Raw genomic sequence first — 17,362 nt, forward strand, 5'->3', positions numbered from 1 at the left:
GCGGCCTCTCCCGTTGCGGAGCACAGGCTCCAGATGCGCAGGCTCAGTAGTTGTGGCTCACGGGCCCAGTTGCTCCATGGCATGTGGGATCTTCCCAGACCAGGGCTCGAACCCATGTCCCCTGCATTGACAGGTGGACTCTCAACCACTGCACCACCAGGGAAGCCCCTTAACTAGAGTTCTTTCCCCTTCATTTGAATTTCCTCATATAGGATGAGGTTTCAGAAACACTGTAAAGGACAAGCTCAGGGGTGCTCTCCTAGGAGAAGTGATAAGCTGGTTTGAGCCATTCTTACTACCCCTGTGCCTGGTCCCCAAGTGGTCATCAGCATAAAACTGTGTAGTGTCCGGCCAGAGTCAAGGGCCACAGAACAGCCTTTTCCCCTCAACTAAGTTAACCAAACATCCAAAATAATTATACACAGGACCTTGAATTCATTAGGAGGACCCTCCAGTCAATCCCATCTAGACTTTAAAATTTATACACAATAATTCATGACGTTTTCTAACCTCACAGAAAACAAATTTGCATTTCTTTTTAATTCCTTTCTGGAAAAGATTTTTAAAACACATTTGGGCTAAATTATGCCAACCTGAAGTAGACTCCTTAAATGGAATAAGAGACTGTGTGGCTGCAGGCAAACTAAATATATTCCAATACACAGAACGGAGTTACTCACAGCTGTATCCAAAAGAATAAGAAAGATGGCTGGAAAAGACAGCTGACCGGAACTTGTGTAAGAATTACCTCAGAAATGTTTTTGTCAGTTTCTTTTCTTTTTTCTTCCAGTTTCCTTTCAATACCTACAATTCCTACAGCCCTTATTCTTCCTGGCTGAAAAACAAAAGTAGAAAATAAAACGTCCAAAATAGGAAGGACACAATCCTTTGTAACCCACTATATTGTGTTTTCAGTGGTGGGAGAGGACCCACAAAGAACCCAAGAAAACAGCACACAGTTACATTCAGTTTCCTTTCAAAATATTTGTCGGTTTATTGCCATACATAATGACCTTCAAATCACTATACAGAAAAACTGAACATAACAAGAGATGGTATATTTTACTCTGTATTTTAGATATAAATTAAATTTCATTTTTGTTCTTTGGCAAGCTATTATATAGGTATCAGATATTCAATATGGTCTCAAATGTGCAAAAAATTATAGGTAAAATTCTGGTACTTGACAGTTATTATACAAGCTACTTTTATACATTTGAGTGTCTGTCCACGTTGGTGGTTAATTAGACTGGCTTGGAAAATGTCACCCAGTGGTACTGTCTGTTCTCTCAGATGCCACACTAATTATAAAGAACAGAATGCAGAAGGGGAATCTAACTTCTGCCACCCTGAAATTACCCTGGTAAGTAGTCATGTATTATTACCAAGTGTCTACCATCTATAGAGCACTAAATTAAGTTCTCTGAAAATCAGTTTTTAATCAGAATATCATTATTTTGTTTCTGGCAAGTTCTATAATCATAGAACTCTTTTCCCTTAACGAAGATGCAAGTACAGAGCTGAAAATACTGGATTAGGAAACAGCTGAAAAAATACCTGGGATCCTCTATTTGCTTGCAACGACTGGGAAACTGGCATATTCTCCCATCTTCTCTGTGTCATTTCCTCTGATAAACGCCTGTAAAACTGTTATGCACACGCATACACTTTAAGTGAGTCAGTCAGGCTGTGACATCCTAGTACAAATCATTACTTAACATTTCTTTAGTTGGAAGTCTGTTTGGTCATTTGCAACAAGCCTAGAATTCTCAGAGACATCAAAGGAAATCAAAGGAAGTTCTTTCCTTGGGTCAACTTCAGAAAGCACAAAGGGGGAAAAAAAAGAAGGAACTGACCTTCTACATAAAGTGAACTATTCTCAACAAAGAGATGAGTGACAATGAAGTAAGTAGACTTACTTTAAACAATCCTGCATGTGTGGATTGTTTTCAATCTGTAGCGAAACAGACACAGTGCCAAGAAAAATACACAACCGTTATCCATGAAGGAAGCTGAGAATAATTTGTCTCGTTAAAATGTGAGGCCAGATATTAGGGCCAAAACATGCCTACGCTCATAAAAAAAAAAAATCAGCTCTATTTTTCAGCTACAGTGAGAATGAGTTCAGTTAGTCACTTAATTTGCTCAGTGCCTGCTGTGCAAGGAACACTGGGTCACGTGCTACAGAGAAAAAGAACATAATTCATGATCTCGATGGGGAGATAAACACACTTATAAATGTCTAAAGAATACTTACATAGCAACTTATTAATCAGAACATACAAACCATGATACTATGGAATAAGAACTTAAGCGATTAGATTTGTATGGAGTTAATAAAGATAGACTGCCTGATGTAAGGCTGGTGAACTTTCAGATGCTGAGGCAGTTAAACATGTCACTGCATTATACTCTGTCCTTTTATCCAAACGATAACATTGAACACTTAACTAGTAGCCTACCTAGCGTGGTGACTTAGCCTGTTTCCAGCCTCCACTCTTTCCTGTGACTACATCCTCCTGCCTCCCGTTCCCACTGAAACCTAAACTTTGTATTCTCCACTGATAAGGCTTAAGATATCATAAAAATTTTATTGTAAAAATATGGTGAAAACTGGTATGCTGAACAATATTGCCTGCCATCCTATTAACAAACAACAAAAATACATATGAGTACACATTTCTAGTCTGATTGTATTCATAAAGAAACTTACCTCAATCTGGCCATGTTCTTTGAAGGACAGCTTGATGTAGGAGTTCTTACTACTCTGGAATGGGCCAGGTTCTTTGTTAGGAGGAGCTGGGTGAAGATGAACCACTATTTTGGCACTAAAGAAAGAGCAAATGTAATGTATTTAATTGTTTTTTAAAAATCACTAATTCTATTTTCATAACTTTTAATATATTTCAGATCACTTAAAATTCGTGTAGAAACAAACAACATCCTGAAAGGAATCCTTTTAAGGTCTGTATCAATTCAGTATTAATGAACCTTTCAAAAATATCTCTACTTAAAATCTGTAAGCTGTGAACCAAAAAATTCAAATTACTAGCGCCAAAGACTAAATAAAAATGTGGTTTTAGGAAGTAAGTTTAAAATAAATTTGCAGAATTTGGGGTGGTTTATGATATTGGTTTATGATTAGGTTTTCCATCTACAGAGTCATCCCCAAAGGCTACCAGGGGGCCTATAATTTCTGCCAAAGCATACAACCTTACTCATTTGAAAACAAAATGTGAAAACTTATCTGTGTAAAACTGACCAGCTGACATTTTACTAAAACTCCATCCAAAACCAACATTCTACAGTGTCATTTTTGGAAAACGCCGCTCAGTCAGCAGCATGATCTAGAGAGATATCCCACAGTAAAAACAATTCTCAAAATGTTGTTGTTCCAGGATCACAAACTACCATGATCTTTATGACTACTATTATCTTCTATGCCATCAAAATACTATTATATTTGCTGAGTTTTATAAGTCTTTTTTTCCAACCAGCTCAATAAAGAATCTTCTATAAATATTAGCAAAACTAAAAACTCGAAGTATCTTGCATACCTAGCTTAGAGCTTTTTCTTTATGACCACATTATAGATACACCTATCACTCAATATTACTTTGTTTAGGCCCATATAGTTGCCTAAATATCACCCTAAAATTGAAACACCACATCTGGGGCCTCCTTGATGTAACAAATGCTTTGGTTAGTGAACTGGAGCCAGGCTTGTACGGACTCTTTTTTTTTTTTTTTTTACGGACTCTTCATTGGTTCCTTTGTGATGAACATCTTTAAGTGAGGTGAGCAAATAAAACTGTGTAAGCAGAAGCACGGGACTGTGTGAAATGAACTGTCAGGTAAACAATAAACCTATGACAATTAGGATCAGGTGACTAAGCAAAAGCATCATACACTCTTTAAAACTAAAAAACCTGAGCCCTAACTATCAGAATTTGTCAAAGGAAACCCAATGAAAAGCTAAAAGATGATACAAAATTAAGTGTAAACATCCCAAAGTCAGAATAAAAAGATCCATGCTAATTTTTTCATATATTCACTTCTTGGGTGATTCAATTACCACATTTCACCAAGTTTAAGATCCACCAATTCAAAGAAGCATCTTGGGTACAGAGATGTTAAAAGGTGAAAATGCACATACATTTTTGACTCAATGAGATATGGTAATTATTTGAGAGGAGTAGCTGGGAGCTAAAGAGAATATTTGAGAAAAGTCAATCTGGCATATTATCGAATTCCTCCTCACTGGAGATGTTTAAAAATAGACACTAATGTGAAGGTAAATATTTAACTATTTTTGTTATAGAGTTTAGTTTTCCTTGGAACACAGCAGAGAAAAAGTCAAATGATCTGGAACACCTTAAAGTTTGTAGAACTTTTTTTTTTTAATTTAAATGGTCATTTTTTAATATGATTTTTAAAAATTAATTATTATTATTATTTTTGGTTGCATTGGGTCTTCATTGCTGCGCACGGGCTTTCTCTAGTTGTGGCGAGCGGGGGCTACTCTTCGTTGCGGTGCCTGGGCTTCTCATTGCGGCGGCTTCTCTTGTTGCAGAGCACAGGGTCTAGGCGCGCGGACTTCAGTAGTTGTGGCACACGGGCTTAGTTGCTCCATGGTATGTGGGATCTTCCCAGACCAGGGCTCAAACCCATGTCCCCTGCATTGGCAGGCAGATTCTTAACCACTGTGCCACCAGGGAAGCCCAAGTTTGTAGAACTTAATAAGGAAAGCAATATATAAAGCAGTATATACGAATACTAGGTATCACTATGTTGTACACCTGAAACTGATATAATATTGTATTGTCGATCATACCAAAAAAAGAGAAAAAACTCAATAAGATGGAGAAAAGTGACAAGGTGGAAAATATAAATCGGAGAAATAGCCTACTCTAAAAATCTATGCCTTGTTAATCTCTTCAAAATATTGGTTAGTTTCTTTTATGTCAAATAAGCCATCTTTTATGCTAGCTACAACATTATAATTAAGGATGCACTGCATTTCCAGGGAAGTTTAACATTTGTTTCACTTCTACTGAAGGATCTAACTACATTAAAGCTGAAGATAAGCCCACATGGAAACAAATTCCTTATCAGCAATATTTGTTCATAAGTTGCCCTCAATCACATGCGTGTAAAGTATAAAGCGAAAATGTTTTATATACTTGAATAAACAGAAACGTTTTAACCTGTGGCTTTAAACCAAGGTGAGCACATCTCCTGGTCTGCCTGGGACAGTCCAGTTTTATGCTTGCCTGATCTAATTATAAGCAGTGTCCCTTATTACTCAAAGAAATGTCCCTGTTTGGACAATAACTCTTGTGATACTCTGTTCAACACTGATATCTGAAAAAGTCGAAGTTGAGAAACTTTATGGTCAACTAGAAATAGGAGGCAAGTCAAGTATTTTTCTCAGATGGGTCATTTATGATTTCAGGTACTGAATGATACATACACAGACACAGAAAAGCAAATGACTGGGGACTTCCCTGGTGGTCCAGTGGTTAGGACTCTGTGCTTCCACTACTGAGGGCCTGGGTTCAATCCCTGGTTGGGGGACTAAGTTCCCACAAGCCGCACGGCATGCCCCCCCGCAAAAAAAAGCAAATGTCTGTGGAAATATATACAGTGACAGCCCGCCCACACTTATTTATTATGACCTGAGGATATTACAGCAACTTTAGTACTTGATTGTTGCTTTAAGAATGACTTCCTATATACACTAACAAACGTAAGGTAGATAGCTAGTGGGAAGCAGCCGCATGGCACAGGGATATCCCTCAGTGCTTTGTGACCACCTGGAGGGGTGGGATAGGGAGGGTGGGAGGGAGGGAGACGCAAGAGGGAAGAGGTATGGGAACATATGTATATGTATAACTGATTCACTTTGTTATAAAGCAGAAACTAACACACCATTGTAAAGCAATTATACCCCAATAAAGATGTTAAAAAAAAAAAAAGAATGACTTCCATTTATCAATGAGTTTAAAGTAGGATAATACCTTCATTTTTTTTTTTTTCTCCCATTGCGGAGCACAGGCTCTGGACGCGCAGGCTCAGCGGCCATGGCTCACGGGCCCAGCCGCTCCGCGGCATGTGGGATCTTCCTGGACCGGGGCACAAACCCGCGTCCCCTGCATCGGCAGGCGGACTCTCAACCACTGCGCCACCAGGAAAGCCCTACCTTCTTTTTTTTAAAACATATTTTTCCCCAGTTTTGAGATATAATTGACATATGGCACTGTATGAGTTTAAGGTGTAGAGCATAATGATTTGACTTACACACATCATGAAATGATTACCAGAGTAAATTTAGTGAACATCCAATACAAAATTAAAGAAATAGAAAAAAAATTTTTCTTCCTTGTGATGGGAACTCTTAGGATTTACTCTCTTGATAACTATCATAGATAACGTACAGCGGTGTTAATTACATTTATCATGTTGTCTTCAATACATCATATCCCTATTGCTTATTTAACTTATTACTGAACGTTTGTGCCTTTTGACCACCTTCCTCCAATTTTCCCTGCCCCCCACACCCCACCTCTGGCAACCACAAACCCCATCTCTTTTTCCATGACTTTGGTTGTTTCTTTTTGAAGTATAACTGACCTCCAATACTGTTAGTTTCTGTTACACAACACAGTAATTCTATATTTCTATACATTTCAAAATGATCCCATGATAAGTCTAGGTACGCTATGTCACCATACAAAGCTATTACTTAGTTACTAACCATACTCCCCACACTGTGCCTTTCATACCCATGACGCATTTACTTTGTAACTGGAAGTTTGTGCTTCTTAATCTCCCTCACCTACTTCCTTCCTCCCCCAGGACGATACCTTCTTAGGGGAGCTCTGACCAACAAACACAATCATCTGATTCACTTGCACACACACAGTCACGGCCATGACTGACTGAGCAATGACTCAACCAAGTTAACAAGGACAGCTTGACTGGAAACGATTTTGTGCATAAAGACTGTAATATACAGACCTTACCTTTTCCCAATTCCAGCTGCCTGTTCTTCAATGAACACGATTTGGGAAAGAGGAATGGCCATGCAGCATTCCTGGGAGGGAATCAAAAGAAAACACGATCTGTAAGACTCGTCAGAAATCCTTGTTTTATAGATTTAATGGGGTGCCACATACCTTTAAGGTCCTTAGTAATTATAACAATAGAAAATAATAATGTTATTTTATTCCTTAAATAAACTTAAGGAAAAACTGAATGAAGACAATACTGTGGTAGCATTTTGCGGCATGGAAGAACATAAGAGGTTTAAAAGCACCTGTCACTACCTTTGTTTTTACAGGAGCTATATCTTTTAAACAGTAGTATTTATATGAAAATTGTTTACATATAATATATTCTTATATGGAAAACAGAAAATAAAGCAGGTAAATCAAAACGACTTTAAAGAGTGTGTTATAGAGCTGATTTTTCCTCTTTATAATTTTCTATATTTCACTCACCCACCCACAATTAATTTTTAACAGAAAATACTAACGTGGCTTCCCTTTATTATTAATTATTATTAATAATAGGTCTAAGGGCTTTGATATTAGCTCCTTTACATGATAATCAAAAAACTTATACTAAGATTAACTTAATTTATAAACATATGGTTTAAGGACGCCTACCCCTCCAGAAAAGATTTCTTTCTTGAATCTCTATTTCTTTAAAAAGAATTAGGCAACATTACCAGTTCTAAGGCATTCGTCACCAACCAGGCCAATATCACCACTGAGGGGGAAAAATTGGTTCTTCGGGGGCAAAAAGAGCCAGAGTTTGCAGCGGTTAGTGACATGCAAAGAGCCACAGTACAGTATATAGTTTACCTGTGGAATTAAAATTTCATGGGGTAGGCAGCCATTCTATGTTTTCAATAACATAGAAAAGATTGCTTCTTTTACTGGCAACACAGAGATTTACACACAAATACACACAAACACACACACACATTCAAGGTAACGCTCTTTGGAATAAAGATATCAGGTCTATACATATCACTGAGTCCTCTCTTCCTAGAAATGCAAAAACGGGGTGGGGTTTCTCCTTTGCTGAGTGACTGAGAGGCAGTTCATCTCAGTATCTAGGTAGAAGCCTGCACTTCTCAGCAGACCTCCAAACGGGTTGTTTTCAGGACCCCTGACTGATGGGGACACTTGAGTGTGAGGGAGAATCTGATTAGTGCTTAAAAACCAGGAGCTGCCAGGATTCTCTGTACAGTAGCTGCAGACTGTGCTAGGGTTGAATGAGGGACCAGACCCTAATTCCTCTATCTGTGCCCCATTCAGAGAGACCATATGGAACACACTCTTCTGACATCTGCAAACAAAAATTTATCACATGTATTTATAGTTTTGCCAGAAAGAAAGAAAAAAAATCAGTGACATAAAACCTAGAATAGAAGCAAAAAACTCGATCTTACATGATTTTTCTGATCTCTCCAAATTAGACGGTGCGTACTAAGAAGGAGGGTCCCAGCATCAAATTTTATCTAGAAAAACAAGATCATCACAAAATATTAATAACCTGTCACTCAATGTGGTCCAGATTTTCTTCCCCATGAATTGCACGATAGTAAGTCAATCACATAAATAAACATTTTAGAATTAGATTTATCACAAGTTAAAGAGAAGCAATGCTACACACTTCATAAGCCTTGCTAAAATTAGGAAAAAATTGGGCCTCCCTGGTGGTGCAGTGGTTGAGAATCTGTCTGTCAATGCAGGGGGACACGGGTTCGAGCCCTGGTCTGGGAAGATCCCACATGCCGCGGAACAACGAAGCCCGTGAGCCACAACTACTGAGCCTGTGCGTCTGGATCCTGTGCTCCGCAGCAAGAGAGGCCGCGATAGTGAGAGGCCCGAGCACCGCAATGAAGAGTGGCCCCCGCTTGCTGCAACTAGAGAAAGCCCTCGCACAGAAACGAAGACCCAACACAGCCATAAATAAATAAATAAAAATTAGGAAAAAATTGCAAACAACCTAGCTATGTAACAATAGGGAAGTGGTTAAATCAAGTGTGATACATTCATACTATGAAATCCATGCAGGGGTTAAAAAGAATAGTGGGGTAGAGCTACATGAACTATCACGGAACTCGAAGACATAGGGTTAGTAGGGAAGAAAGCAATTGACAGCATATTGCATATAATGTAATCAGATAGATATAAACTCCATATCCCTCAAACTACATGTGAATAGATCTATAAATAGATAAAGAGATGTGTGTATATATACACATATACACATATAAGTAGTAGAAAAAGGTCTAAATGGGATACTCAATGATCTGTTAACGATGGTTATCTCAGAAAAAGTGTGAGGGAATGGGTGAAAAAGAAGCAAAGGGCCCTTTTTCAAAACTATACACCTCACTATTGAGTGAATTTTTACCATCAGATTGAATTTCTGTATAACACTCATAATTTTTTTTTTTTTTTTTTGCGGTACATGGGCCTCACTATTGTGGCCCCTCCTGCTGCAGAGCACAGGATCCGGACGCGCAGGCTCAGCGGGCATGGCTCACGGGCCCAGCCGCTCCGCAGCATGTGGGATCTTCCCGGACCGGGGCACGAACCCGTGTCCCCTGCATCGGCAGGCGGACTCTCAACCACTGCGCCACCAGGGAAGCCCTCATACAAATTTTTAAATGATTTTTAAATAATAAGAACATCCAGAAAAAAACACAAACAGATGCAAAATAGGTGTGGATGGAGACTCAATCAATGGCACTGGGACACCTGGGTTGCCCATTGCGGGCAGGCGGGAACAAAGTAAGATTATACTTAACACATTGTACCAAAATAAATTCTGGATAGATCAAATATTTGAGTTAAAAATGTATGAAAGAACTAGAAAAAAATTACAAGAAAAAATTTTAAATCACCTCAGAGTGGAGAAAGTCTTTCTAAGAAAAACATTAAACCCATTAGCATTAGAGGAAAAGATTGATCGATTCCCCTCCACACACACACGCATGCACACAAATTCTTCATGGCAAAAACCACCAAGGGCAAAGATGGCAGACTGGGAAAAATAATTGTAACTCACATCAGAGACAAATGTATATGTCTCCTTAATATATAAAGTACTCTTACAAATCAATAAGGAAATAGCCTATAATCCATTAGATAAATGGGCAAAGACTGTTAACAGAAAGTTCACAGGAAAGGAACTACAAATGACTCTTAAACACATTAATTGATGCCCAACGTCACTGATGATAAGAAAGAGGCAAATTAAGACAACATCAAGATACCCCTTTTATCCATGAGATTGGCAAGGGCCCAAAAGTTTGATAACATTGTGCTGGTGATGTGTTGGACAAATAAGCATTTGCACACATCACTGGAGGGACAAGTGCTATGGAGGGCAATGTATTATCATCTATCAAAAATATAAACACACAAATCCTTTGATCCAATCAATGCCCTTCTAGGAATTTATCCCAAAGACAAATTCACACATGTGGACAACGATATGCTACTAGGTTATTCATTGTTGTTTTTTAAAAGCGAAAGATAGGAAACAATTTAAATGTCCATCAACAGGGAAATGTACATCCACACAAGGAATGACAACTCAGTCATTAAAAAGAATCAGGAGACTCTTTATGTATTTGATAACATCTAAGATGCCATGAATTGAAGATTCATCCTGCTTCCAGGGGGGTGGGGGGGTAGAAAATGTGCACTTAGACTTAATGAAATATGGTAAATTCCCGACATAGATTAAGTGAGAAAAAAGCAAGTTTCAGAACTCTGTATGCATAGTATATTACAAGTTTATACTTTAAAAAGGAAAAAACAATATATTTTACGCAAACACCTGTGTATGACACATGCGTATGACTCCAGAATGAAGCACTGGTGACTTCTGATGGGGAAGTGGGTGACAGAGAGACTAGGATGGGAGGAAGACTTAACTTTTCGTGGTTTTTGAATTTTTATCAGGGGATTGTGTCACTTAGGCAAATTATAAACGTAAAAATGTTTTTTAACTATAATACAATCACAAAAATGCCAGCTAGGTCTTTAGGACCAAACCTTTAATCCTCATAATTTGTTATTATGCACTGGAAGTTATACAGATAAGCAAATTTTAGAGTTGGAACCCAAAAGACTGACAAGTCAAACCCCTTCATTTGTCAAAATCAAGAAATATATTGGAAGTTTCTATTCACTTTAGTTACTAGAAAGTCGAATTTGCCATAAGGCAGGACATGCTTCTATCCTTTTGAGGAGTAACTAGTTATTTCAAAAGTTATAATATAAAACAGAAACTCAAAGGAAAGCATCTCAGTGAGGGTCCAGGTTATTACAAATAATAATCCTTTTGAGTTTAAAATAATGTGGTTAGGGCTTCCCTGGTGGCGCAGTGGTTAAGAATCCGCCTGCCAATGCAGGGGACATGGGTTCGAGCCCTGGTCCGGGAAGATCCCACATGCTGCGGAGCAACCAAGCCCATGCGCCACAACTACTGAGCCCATATGTCACAACTACTGAGCCTGCACTCTAGAGCCCGTGGGCCACAACTACTGAGCCGGTGTGCCTAGAGCCCGTGCGCCACAAGAGAAGCCACCACAATGAGAAGCCTACGCACTGCAACGAAGAGTAGCCCCCGATCTCTGCAACTAGAGAAAGCCTGTGTGCAGCAACAAAGACCCAACACAGCCCAAAATAAATAACTTAAATAAATAAATTTTTAAAAAAATTTTACATTTTAAAAAATAAAATAGTGTGGTTAAAAATGGGTATCAAGTGAATAACCAATTAGAACATTATTATATATCATTCTTCAGTAAAAATATTCATAAATGCAATTATGTATGCACTTGACAATATATTACAAGATACTCATAATATTAATATAGAAAAAAGCAGTGTACACAGCACGGTTACACACACACACACACACACACACACGTACCTGCACAATCACACAAACAGGATGTGCCAAAAGTAATTGTTTACGGGTAAAGGATTACTGATTATTTCAAGTTTCTTCTTTTGGTTTACCCATATTTAACAACTTTATTACTTGTCTAATAAAAAAAGATAAAGAAATCTGTTACAGGCATATATAACTCCATGCAACTCTGAAATGTATATAAATTATTTTTTGTTAAATTGAACATAAGCAGAAACACTCTGTCAAAAAAGTCCTTTATAATAACATAACCAATACTTTTTAACATGTTTTAAAAAATTATTTTCTAAGAGAAACGTCTGACTGTATTACTAATATCTTAATATTAGTAAGTTTAAATAATATGGTTAATAAGCTTTAATGGGAAGAAAACTGCTGAACCATCTGGTCGAAGACACTCTGTAAGAGATTTCCACCAAGCACTTCAGCACCTCAGAGAAAAGACTTCGGAGTTCCACACTTTGCTCTGCATCTGAAGTAACACATTCACATTCCTGGCATTTAATGCGGCCTGGCTACAAATGTTTTGGTTAATGTTGCATACGCAAAACCAAATAATTGAGTTTAAGCATTTAAAAAATCTCTTTTTTGGGCTTCCCTGGTGGCGCAGTGGTTGAGAGTCCACCTGCCGATGCAGGGGACTCGGGTTCGTGCCCCGGTCCGAGAAGATCCCACATGCCGCGAAGCGGCTGGGCGCGTGAGCCATGGCCGCTGAGCCTGCGCGTCCGGAGCCTGTGCTCTGCGGCGGGAGAGGCCACAACGGTGAGAGGCCCGCGTACCGCAAAAAAAAAAAAAATCTCTTTTTTGCCAATGAGTAAGATTTCACTTTTCCAGAAGCAAATACTTTTATCAACTTGAGAGTACCTGATACGTTACACAGCATAACTACATAATAGTTCTGATTAGGAAACTGCACGTTATCTGACCGAAATCCAAGCATAAGGATGTGAGTTTAAGGCTGAAGCCAGAGGACGTTCCATCACCATGTTGATGAACAATGTGCACACGTAAAGCATTGCTGCTCCCAGTGAAGACACTGTGTAATTGCTCCCTTCAGGGATTCCAAGGGATTATGAGCTCAACGGGACAGACAAGTTTAGGCTGCTTTGCTTCTACCACTCAGAGCTAGAATAAATTCAACTACTTAAGAGTCAATAGTTAAAATAACTTAGGCATTCGCTGAATAAGCTCTTACTGTTTTGAGTTCACATTTCTCTGTTATAAAAGTAATATGCTGTTGAAAATCTGGAAAACATTTTTTTAAAGTCTAAAACAGAAAATGAAATCATTTGTAATCAGACCAGCCAGGGTGTGTGGATATAATCTTAAAATAAAATGAGACCGAGATATTTATAGTTTTATAACTTGCTTTTTTTCACTTAGCAGCCTATGGTTAGCCACGCCTCATGCTGATTAGGGCGTGTCATATTTAATTAACCAATTCCTATGGTGGACATTCAGATTGCTTCCAATTTTTCCCTATACTGCATAATGATAAATAATATATATATAATACTGCTGAGATGCACATCCTCGTTCATTATATTTTTATGCATCTATGATTATTTCCCAAGGGTAAATTCCTAAAAGCTGAAAGAAAATACACATTTTCTAAATCTTCTAGTATAAGCTGGCAACTTGCCACTTTACACACCACTAACCTTCTTACATTACTTTTTAAATTAGCTGAAGCTACAGATGCTTCTGTGAATTGAAACAAATGACCTGTCCACACTGCTTAGGAAAACAACATATTATCCGGTCATAAGGGGCCTATGAAAACTTTGCCTGTATAAACAAGCAAGAGGCACCTGAGCAGTGGAAAGAGCAATGGTCTGGCTCCACCCATTACTAACTGTGTGACCTTGGACAGGTCACAGTTTTCTCAACCACCTACTGAGGGTCTCAGTGTACTCATCTTCAGAGGATGTTCCATAAACATACGTAGAACATACACATTACACTACGGAAAGGGTCTGGCACTGGTGACTGCTGTGTTTTTTTGTTTGTTTGTTTTTTTGCAGTACGTGGGCCTCTCACTGCTGTGGCCTCTCCCATTTTGGAGCGCAGGCTCCGGACGTGCAGGCTCAGCGGCCATGGCTCACGGGCCCAGCCACTCCACGGCATGTGGGATCTTCCCGGACCGGGGCACGAACCCGTGTCCCCTGCATCAGCAGGTGGACTCTCAACCACTGCGCCACCAGGGAAGCCCCGACCGCTGTATTTTTGAAGCGCTCCAGCAGTGTGAACAAAGCACAGTCTTTGGGAGTCTGATCAATAGAGATTTAACTCCCAGCTCTTCTGAACTAACTCAGTGGATCTTAGGGCAAGTCACTGTTGCCTCTGAGAGTTCTTTTCTCATTCAGTAAAATACTCACCTCACATGCCCATTGAGAGGATTAAATTATGTAAAGCTCCTGGCACGTAGGCAGGTATGCTGCTTATTCAAGGTTTTGTGTGTTTCTTTGTTTTAATGTATTTCACACCCACAGTGAGCCAGAAGATACAAAGGACGAGTAGGGAGAGTCCACTGGTCTTAGCCCTGCACCTACTGGGGAACATGTTGGGTGCAAAGCTGAGAAAGCTGTGCAGTCTGCACTGCAGCACTGAGACCACGGGAGCTAGTGAGAGATTCTGAAAGGGCACCTGCTCAGATCCAGAGGTTGATGAGTGCAGTTTCCTGGAGTCCTCAGACCACGCGAGGTCTGGACACCTTCCAGCAGAGGGAGAAAGCCAGGATGCAAGACTTCCCCCAGGAATCAGTCTGGCCCTCAGCCACACTAGGGACAGCTCAGCAAGTGACTGAGTAGATCCAGCCCAGGGACCACAGTGGTGAGCAGGCCTTAGAGCTTCGCTTAGGTTTCAAGACACCCATAGCCCTCCCGCACCACCCCCAGCTTGCAGAACAGTTAAGAATTCTTGACTAACAACAAGGACCTACTGTATAGCACAGGGAACTATATTCAGTATCTTGTAATAACCTATAATGGAAAAGAATCTGAAAAAGAATAGATACATCTGTACAACTGAACCACTTTTCTGTACACCTGATACTAACACAACACTGTAAATCAACTATACTTCAATAAATAAAGTTATAAAAAAAAGAATTCTTGATGAGATCAAAGGGTCTCGACTAAGTATTTCCCATGACTTTTTTCTTAATCCTCTGATACTTATATGCCTGCTAAAACAAGAAACAAAAATAAATAAAAGAAAAACTAGAATTTGCTGGTTCAGCAATGGTTTTTCATATATGGGTGCTAATCATTTGATCTTTTTATTGTTTTAAAGATACCATAAGGACTTCCCTGTGGTGCAGTGGTTGTGAATCCACCTGCCAATGCAGGGGACACGGGTTCGAGCCCTGGTCTGAGAAGATCCCACATGCCACGGAGCAGCTAAGCGGTGCGCCACAACTACTGAGCCTGCATTCTAGAGCCCGCCAGCCACAACTACTGGGCCCACGTGCCACAACTACTGATCCTGACATGCCTAGAGTCGTGCTCCACAACAAGAGAAGCCACTGCAATGAGAAGCCTGCGCACCGCAACCAAGAGTAGCCCCGCTCACCACAACTAGAGAAAGCCCGTGCGCAGCAACGAGGACCCAATGCAGCCAAAAATAAATAAATAAATTTATTTTAAAAAAAAAACCATACCATAGTTATGTTTTGTGCAGCCAACATGTCCCTAATTTGCATATTGCAATTCCATAGAACAACAGAGTGTGGGGATCGGCAAAAGCTAGACGGCCAGCAGGGAGTGGCTTTGGAGGAGACTTTGAAGACCCATTTGTCAATACCCATATTCGGACCTGAGGGTGTTGCCAAGCTCCAAGCCCCCGAAGGGGGGCAGGTTGATTAAGCTTCCCATTCTCCCCAGTTCCAAAGGTGTAACCTCGGTTTACAAAAACAAAAACATTGAGCTTGTCACTCCAACCAAAACATGCAAACCCAATTTGAGCTCAAGTTAATAAAAGTACTGAAGCAGTAAACAGAGTTAAGGCCAAGCAAATTATTTAAGAAAAAAAGATCTTGACTCAATAATGGAAATAGGGAAAAATGCCCTCCAGTAGGGAGAGACCCTGGGCCCCCGGTATCTCCGATGGCTGTGTAACTAACCCCTGCCCTCCACCCCCTAGAAGGAAGGAAGCCTCAAGCTTCTGTAAAGCACAGACAGAAAGAGCTCTGGGTCCAGCAACGTTTGCGAAAGTACAGAAGGAAGTTTCTCTAAGGAAACTCCAAGGAAGGAGAAGTAGCAAGTGAAAACTTCTGGAAACCACAAATGCTAGTGAGTAAATGGGTTTTTAAATTTTTTTAATTCCAGTTTATACATTTCATCCAGAACAGGATGATAGTTTGTAGTCTGACGGAAGTCTCCAGTGAACGTTAATATTTCTGTGAAATACTGGCAATATTTCTCCTTTCAATTTGCAAACACACCTCCTAAGGTTTACGCTTGGATTACCAGGCATGGCCTACTCCACCACTCGACAAAACAATCAAACCGCTTTTCTACTGTCACTCCTAAAGAAAAAACAAACAAAACACAGAGCCTACAGCCAAGGAGTCCCAGGAGAGGCTAACTCCTCTTTTCGGAAATCCTTTTAAAGCCACCCCCCTCGCGCTCCGGCCGGGACCGCCTACTCCCTCGGGCTCCCCCAGGTCCCAGCGCCCGAAGTCACGCCCGGTTCGGAGAGCAGGACCCGGCGGCCTCCGGACAAAGGCGGAACCGGCCTGCCCGTCGCCCGCCCGCCGCGATCGGGGCGAGGAATCAGGGTTCCCGGCCCGCGCCCGCCGTGCCTCCCGAAGGGGTCTCACCCCGGGTGGGAAAGGGGCCTCCGCCCGGCGCGCCCGCCCGGAGCCGTTCCCAAGTTGGGCCGGAGCCGGGCGCTGGGCCGGCGTGGACTGCGGGGGCGGCGCCGAGCGGCGAGGCCGGGCCCGCGAGTCCGGGTCCGGGAGCGAGGCCAGGCCGGCCGCCGCCCTACCTTCTCCTCGCCATCGTAGATGCGCACTCCTCGCTGCTGGATCACCAGGGTCTCGTTGATCTCCAGGAGGCCGCTGGTCCACACGAAGCGGTCCATGTCCGCCCCCAGGCCGGCCTCCGCCGCTCGCCCGCGCTGGCGCTCCCGGCGGCGAGCCGAGTGCCGGGCAGCCTGCTGCGCCCCCTGGCGGTGGGCGGGGTGGAGGCCGGCAGGGAGGTAGCGGTCCTGCCCGGGCGCTCTGGGGAACTCGCGCTGCCCCAGGTACGCCGGGGGACGTGGCGACGTGCTTGGCGCGCCCCCTGGCGTTCCTTCCGCCAAGGGCCCGGTGGGGACATCCACCCCATCCTTTGTCCAGCTCAGAAACAAACACAGAGTTTACAACGGACTTTGAGGGAGCCCAAACCGCAGC

General features: G+C 41.3%; 1 protein-coding gene across 5 annotated transcripts in view; it reads right to left on the reverse strand.

The window, feature by feature from the left end:
- VPS36 (vacuolar protein sorting 36 homolog) overlaps positions 1 to 17,124 on the reverse strand; it is a 33,416-nt gene extending 16,292 nt beyond the window's left edge. The window contains exons 1-7 of one of the 5 annotated variants that reach the window (XM_060129246.1): positions 16,957 to 17,093; positions 16,412 to 16,495; positions 8,462 to 8,530; positions 7,026 to 7,096; positions 2,714 to 2,828; positions 1,558 to 1,647; positions 749 to 835 (exon numbers count right to left, since the gene is read on the reverse strand). In XM_060129246.1, the coding sequence (XP_059985229.1) occupies positions 749 to 835; positions 1,558 to 1,647; positions 2,714 to 2,828; positions 7,026 to 7,087 (354 nt within the window). In that variant the 5' untranslated portion in view covers positions 7,088 to 7,096; positions 8,462 to 8,530; positions 16,412 to 16,495; positions 16,957 to 17,093. Of the gene's footprint in view, positions 1 to 748; positions 836 to 1,557; positions 1,648 to 2,713; positions 2,829 to 7,025; positions 7,097 to 8,461; positions 8,531 to 16,411; positions 16,496 to 16,789; positions 16,803 to 16,956 lie in introns of those variants that run through there. The other 4 variants (XM_060129243.1, XM_060129247.1, XM_060129248.1 and 1 more) reach the window with 4 other exon arrangements.
- Positions 17,125 to 17,362: the final 238 nt, after the last annotated feature.

The sequence above is a fragment of the Lagenorhynchus albirostris genome, chromosome 18, assembly GCF_949774975.1.
Source record: "Lagenorhynchus albirostris chromosome 18, mLagAlb1.1, whole genome shotgun sequence".
Classification (NCBI taxonomy): Eukaryota; Metazoa; Chordata; class Mammalia; order Artiodactyla; family Delphinidae; genus Lagenorhynchus; species Lagenorhynchus albirostris.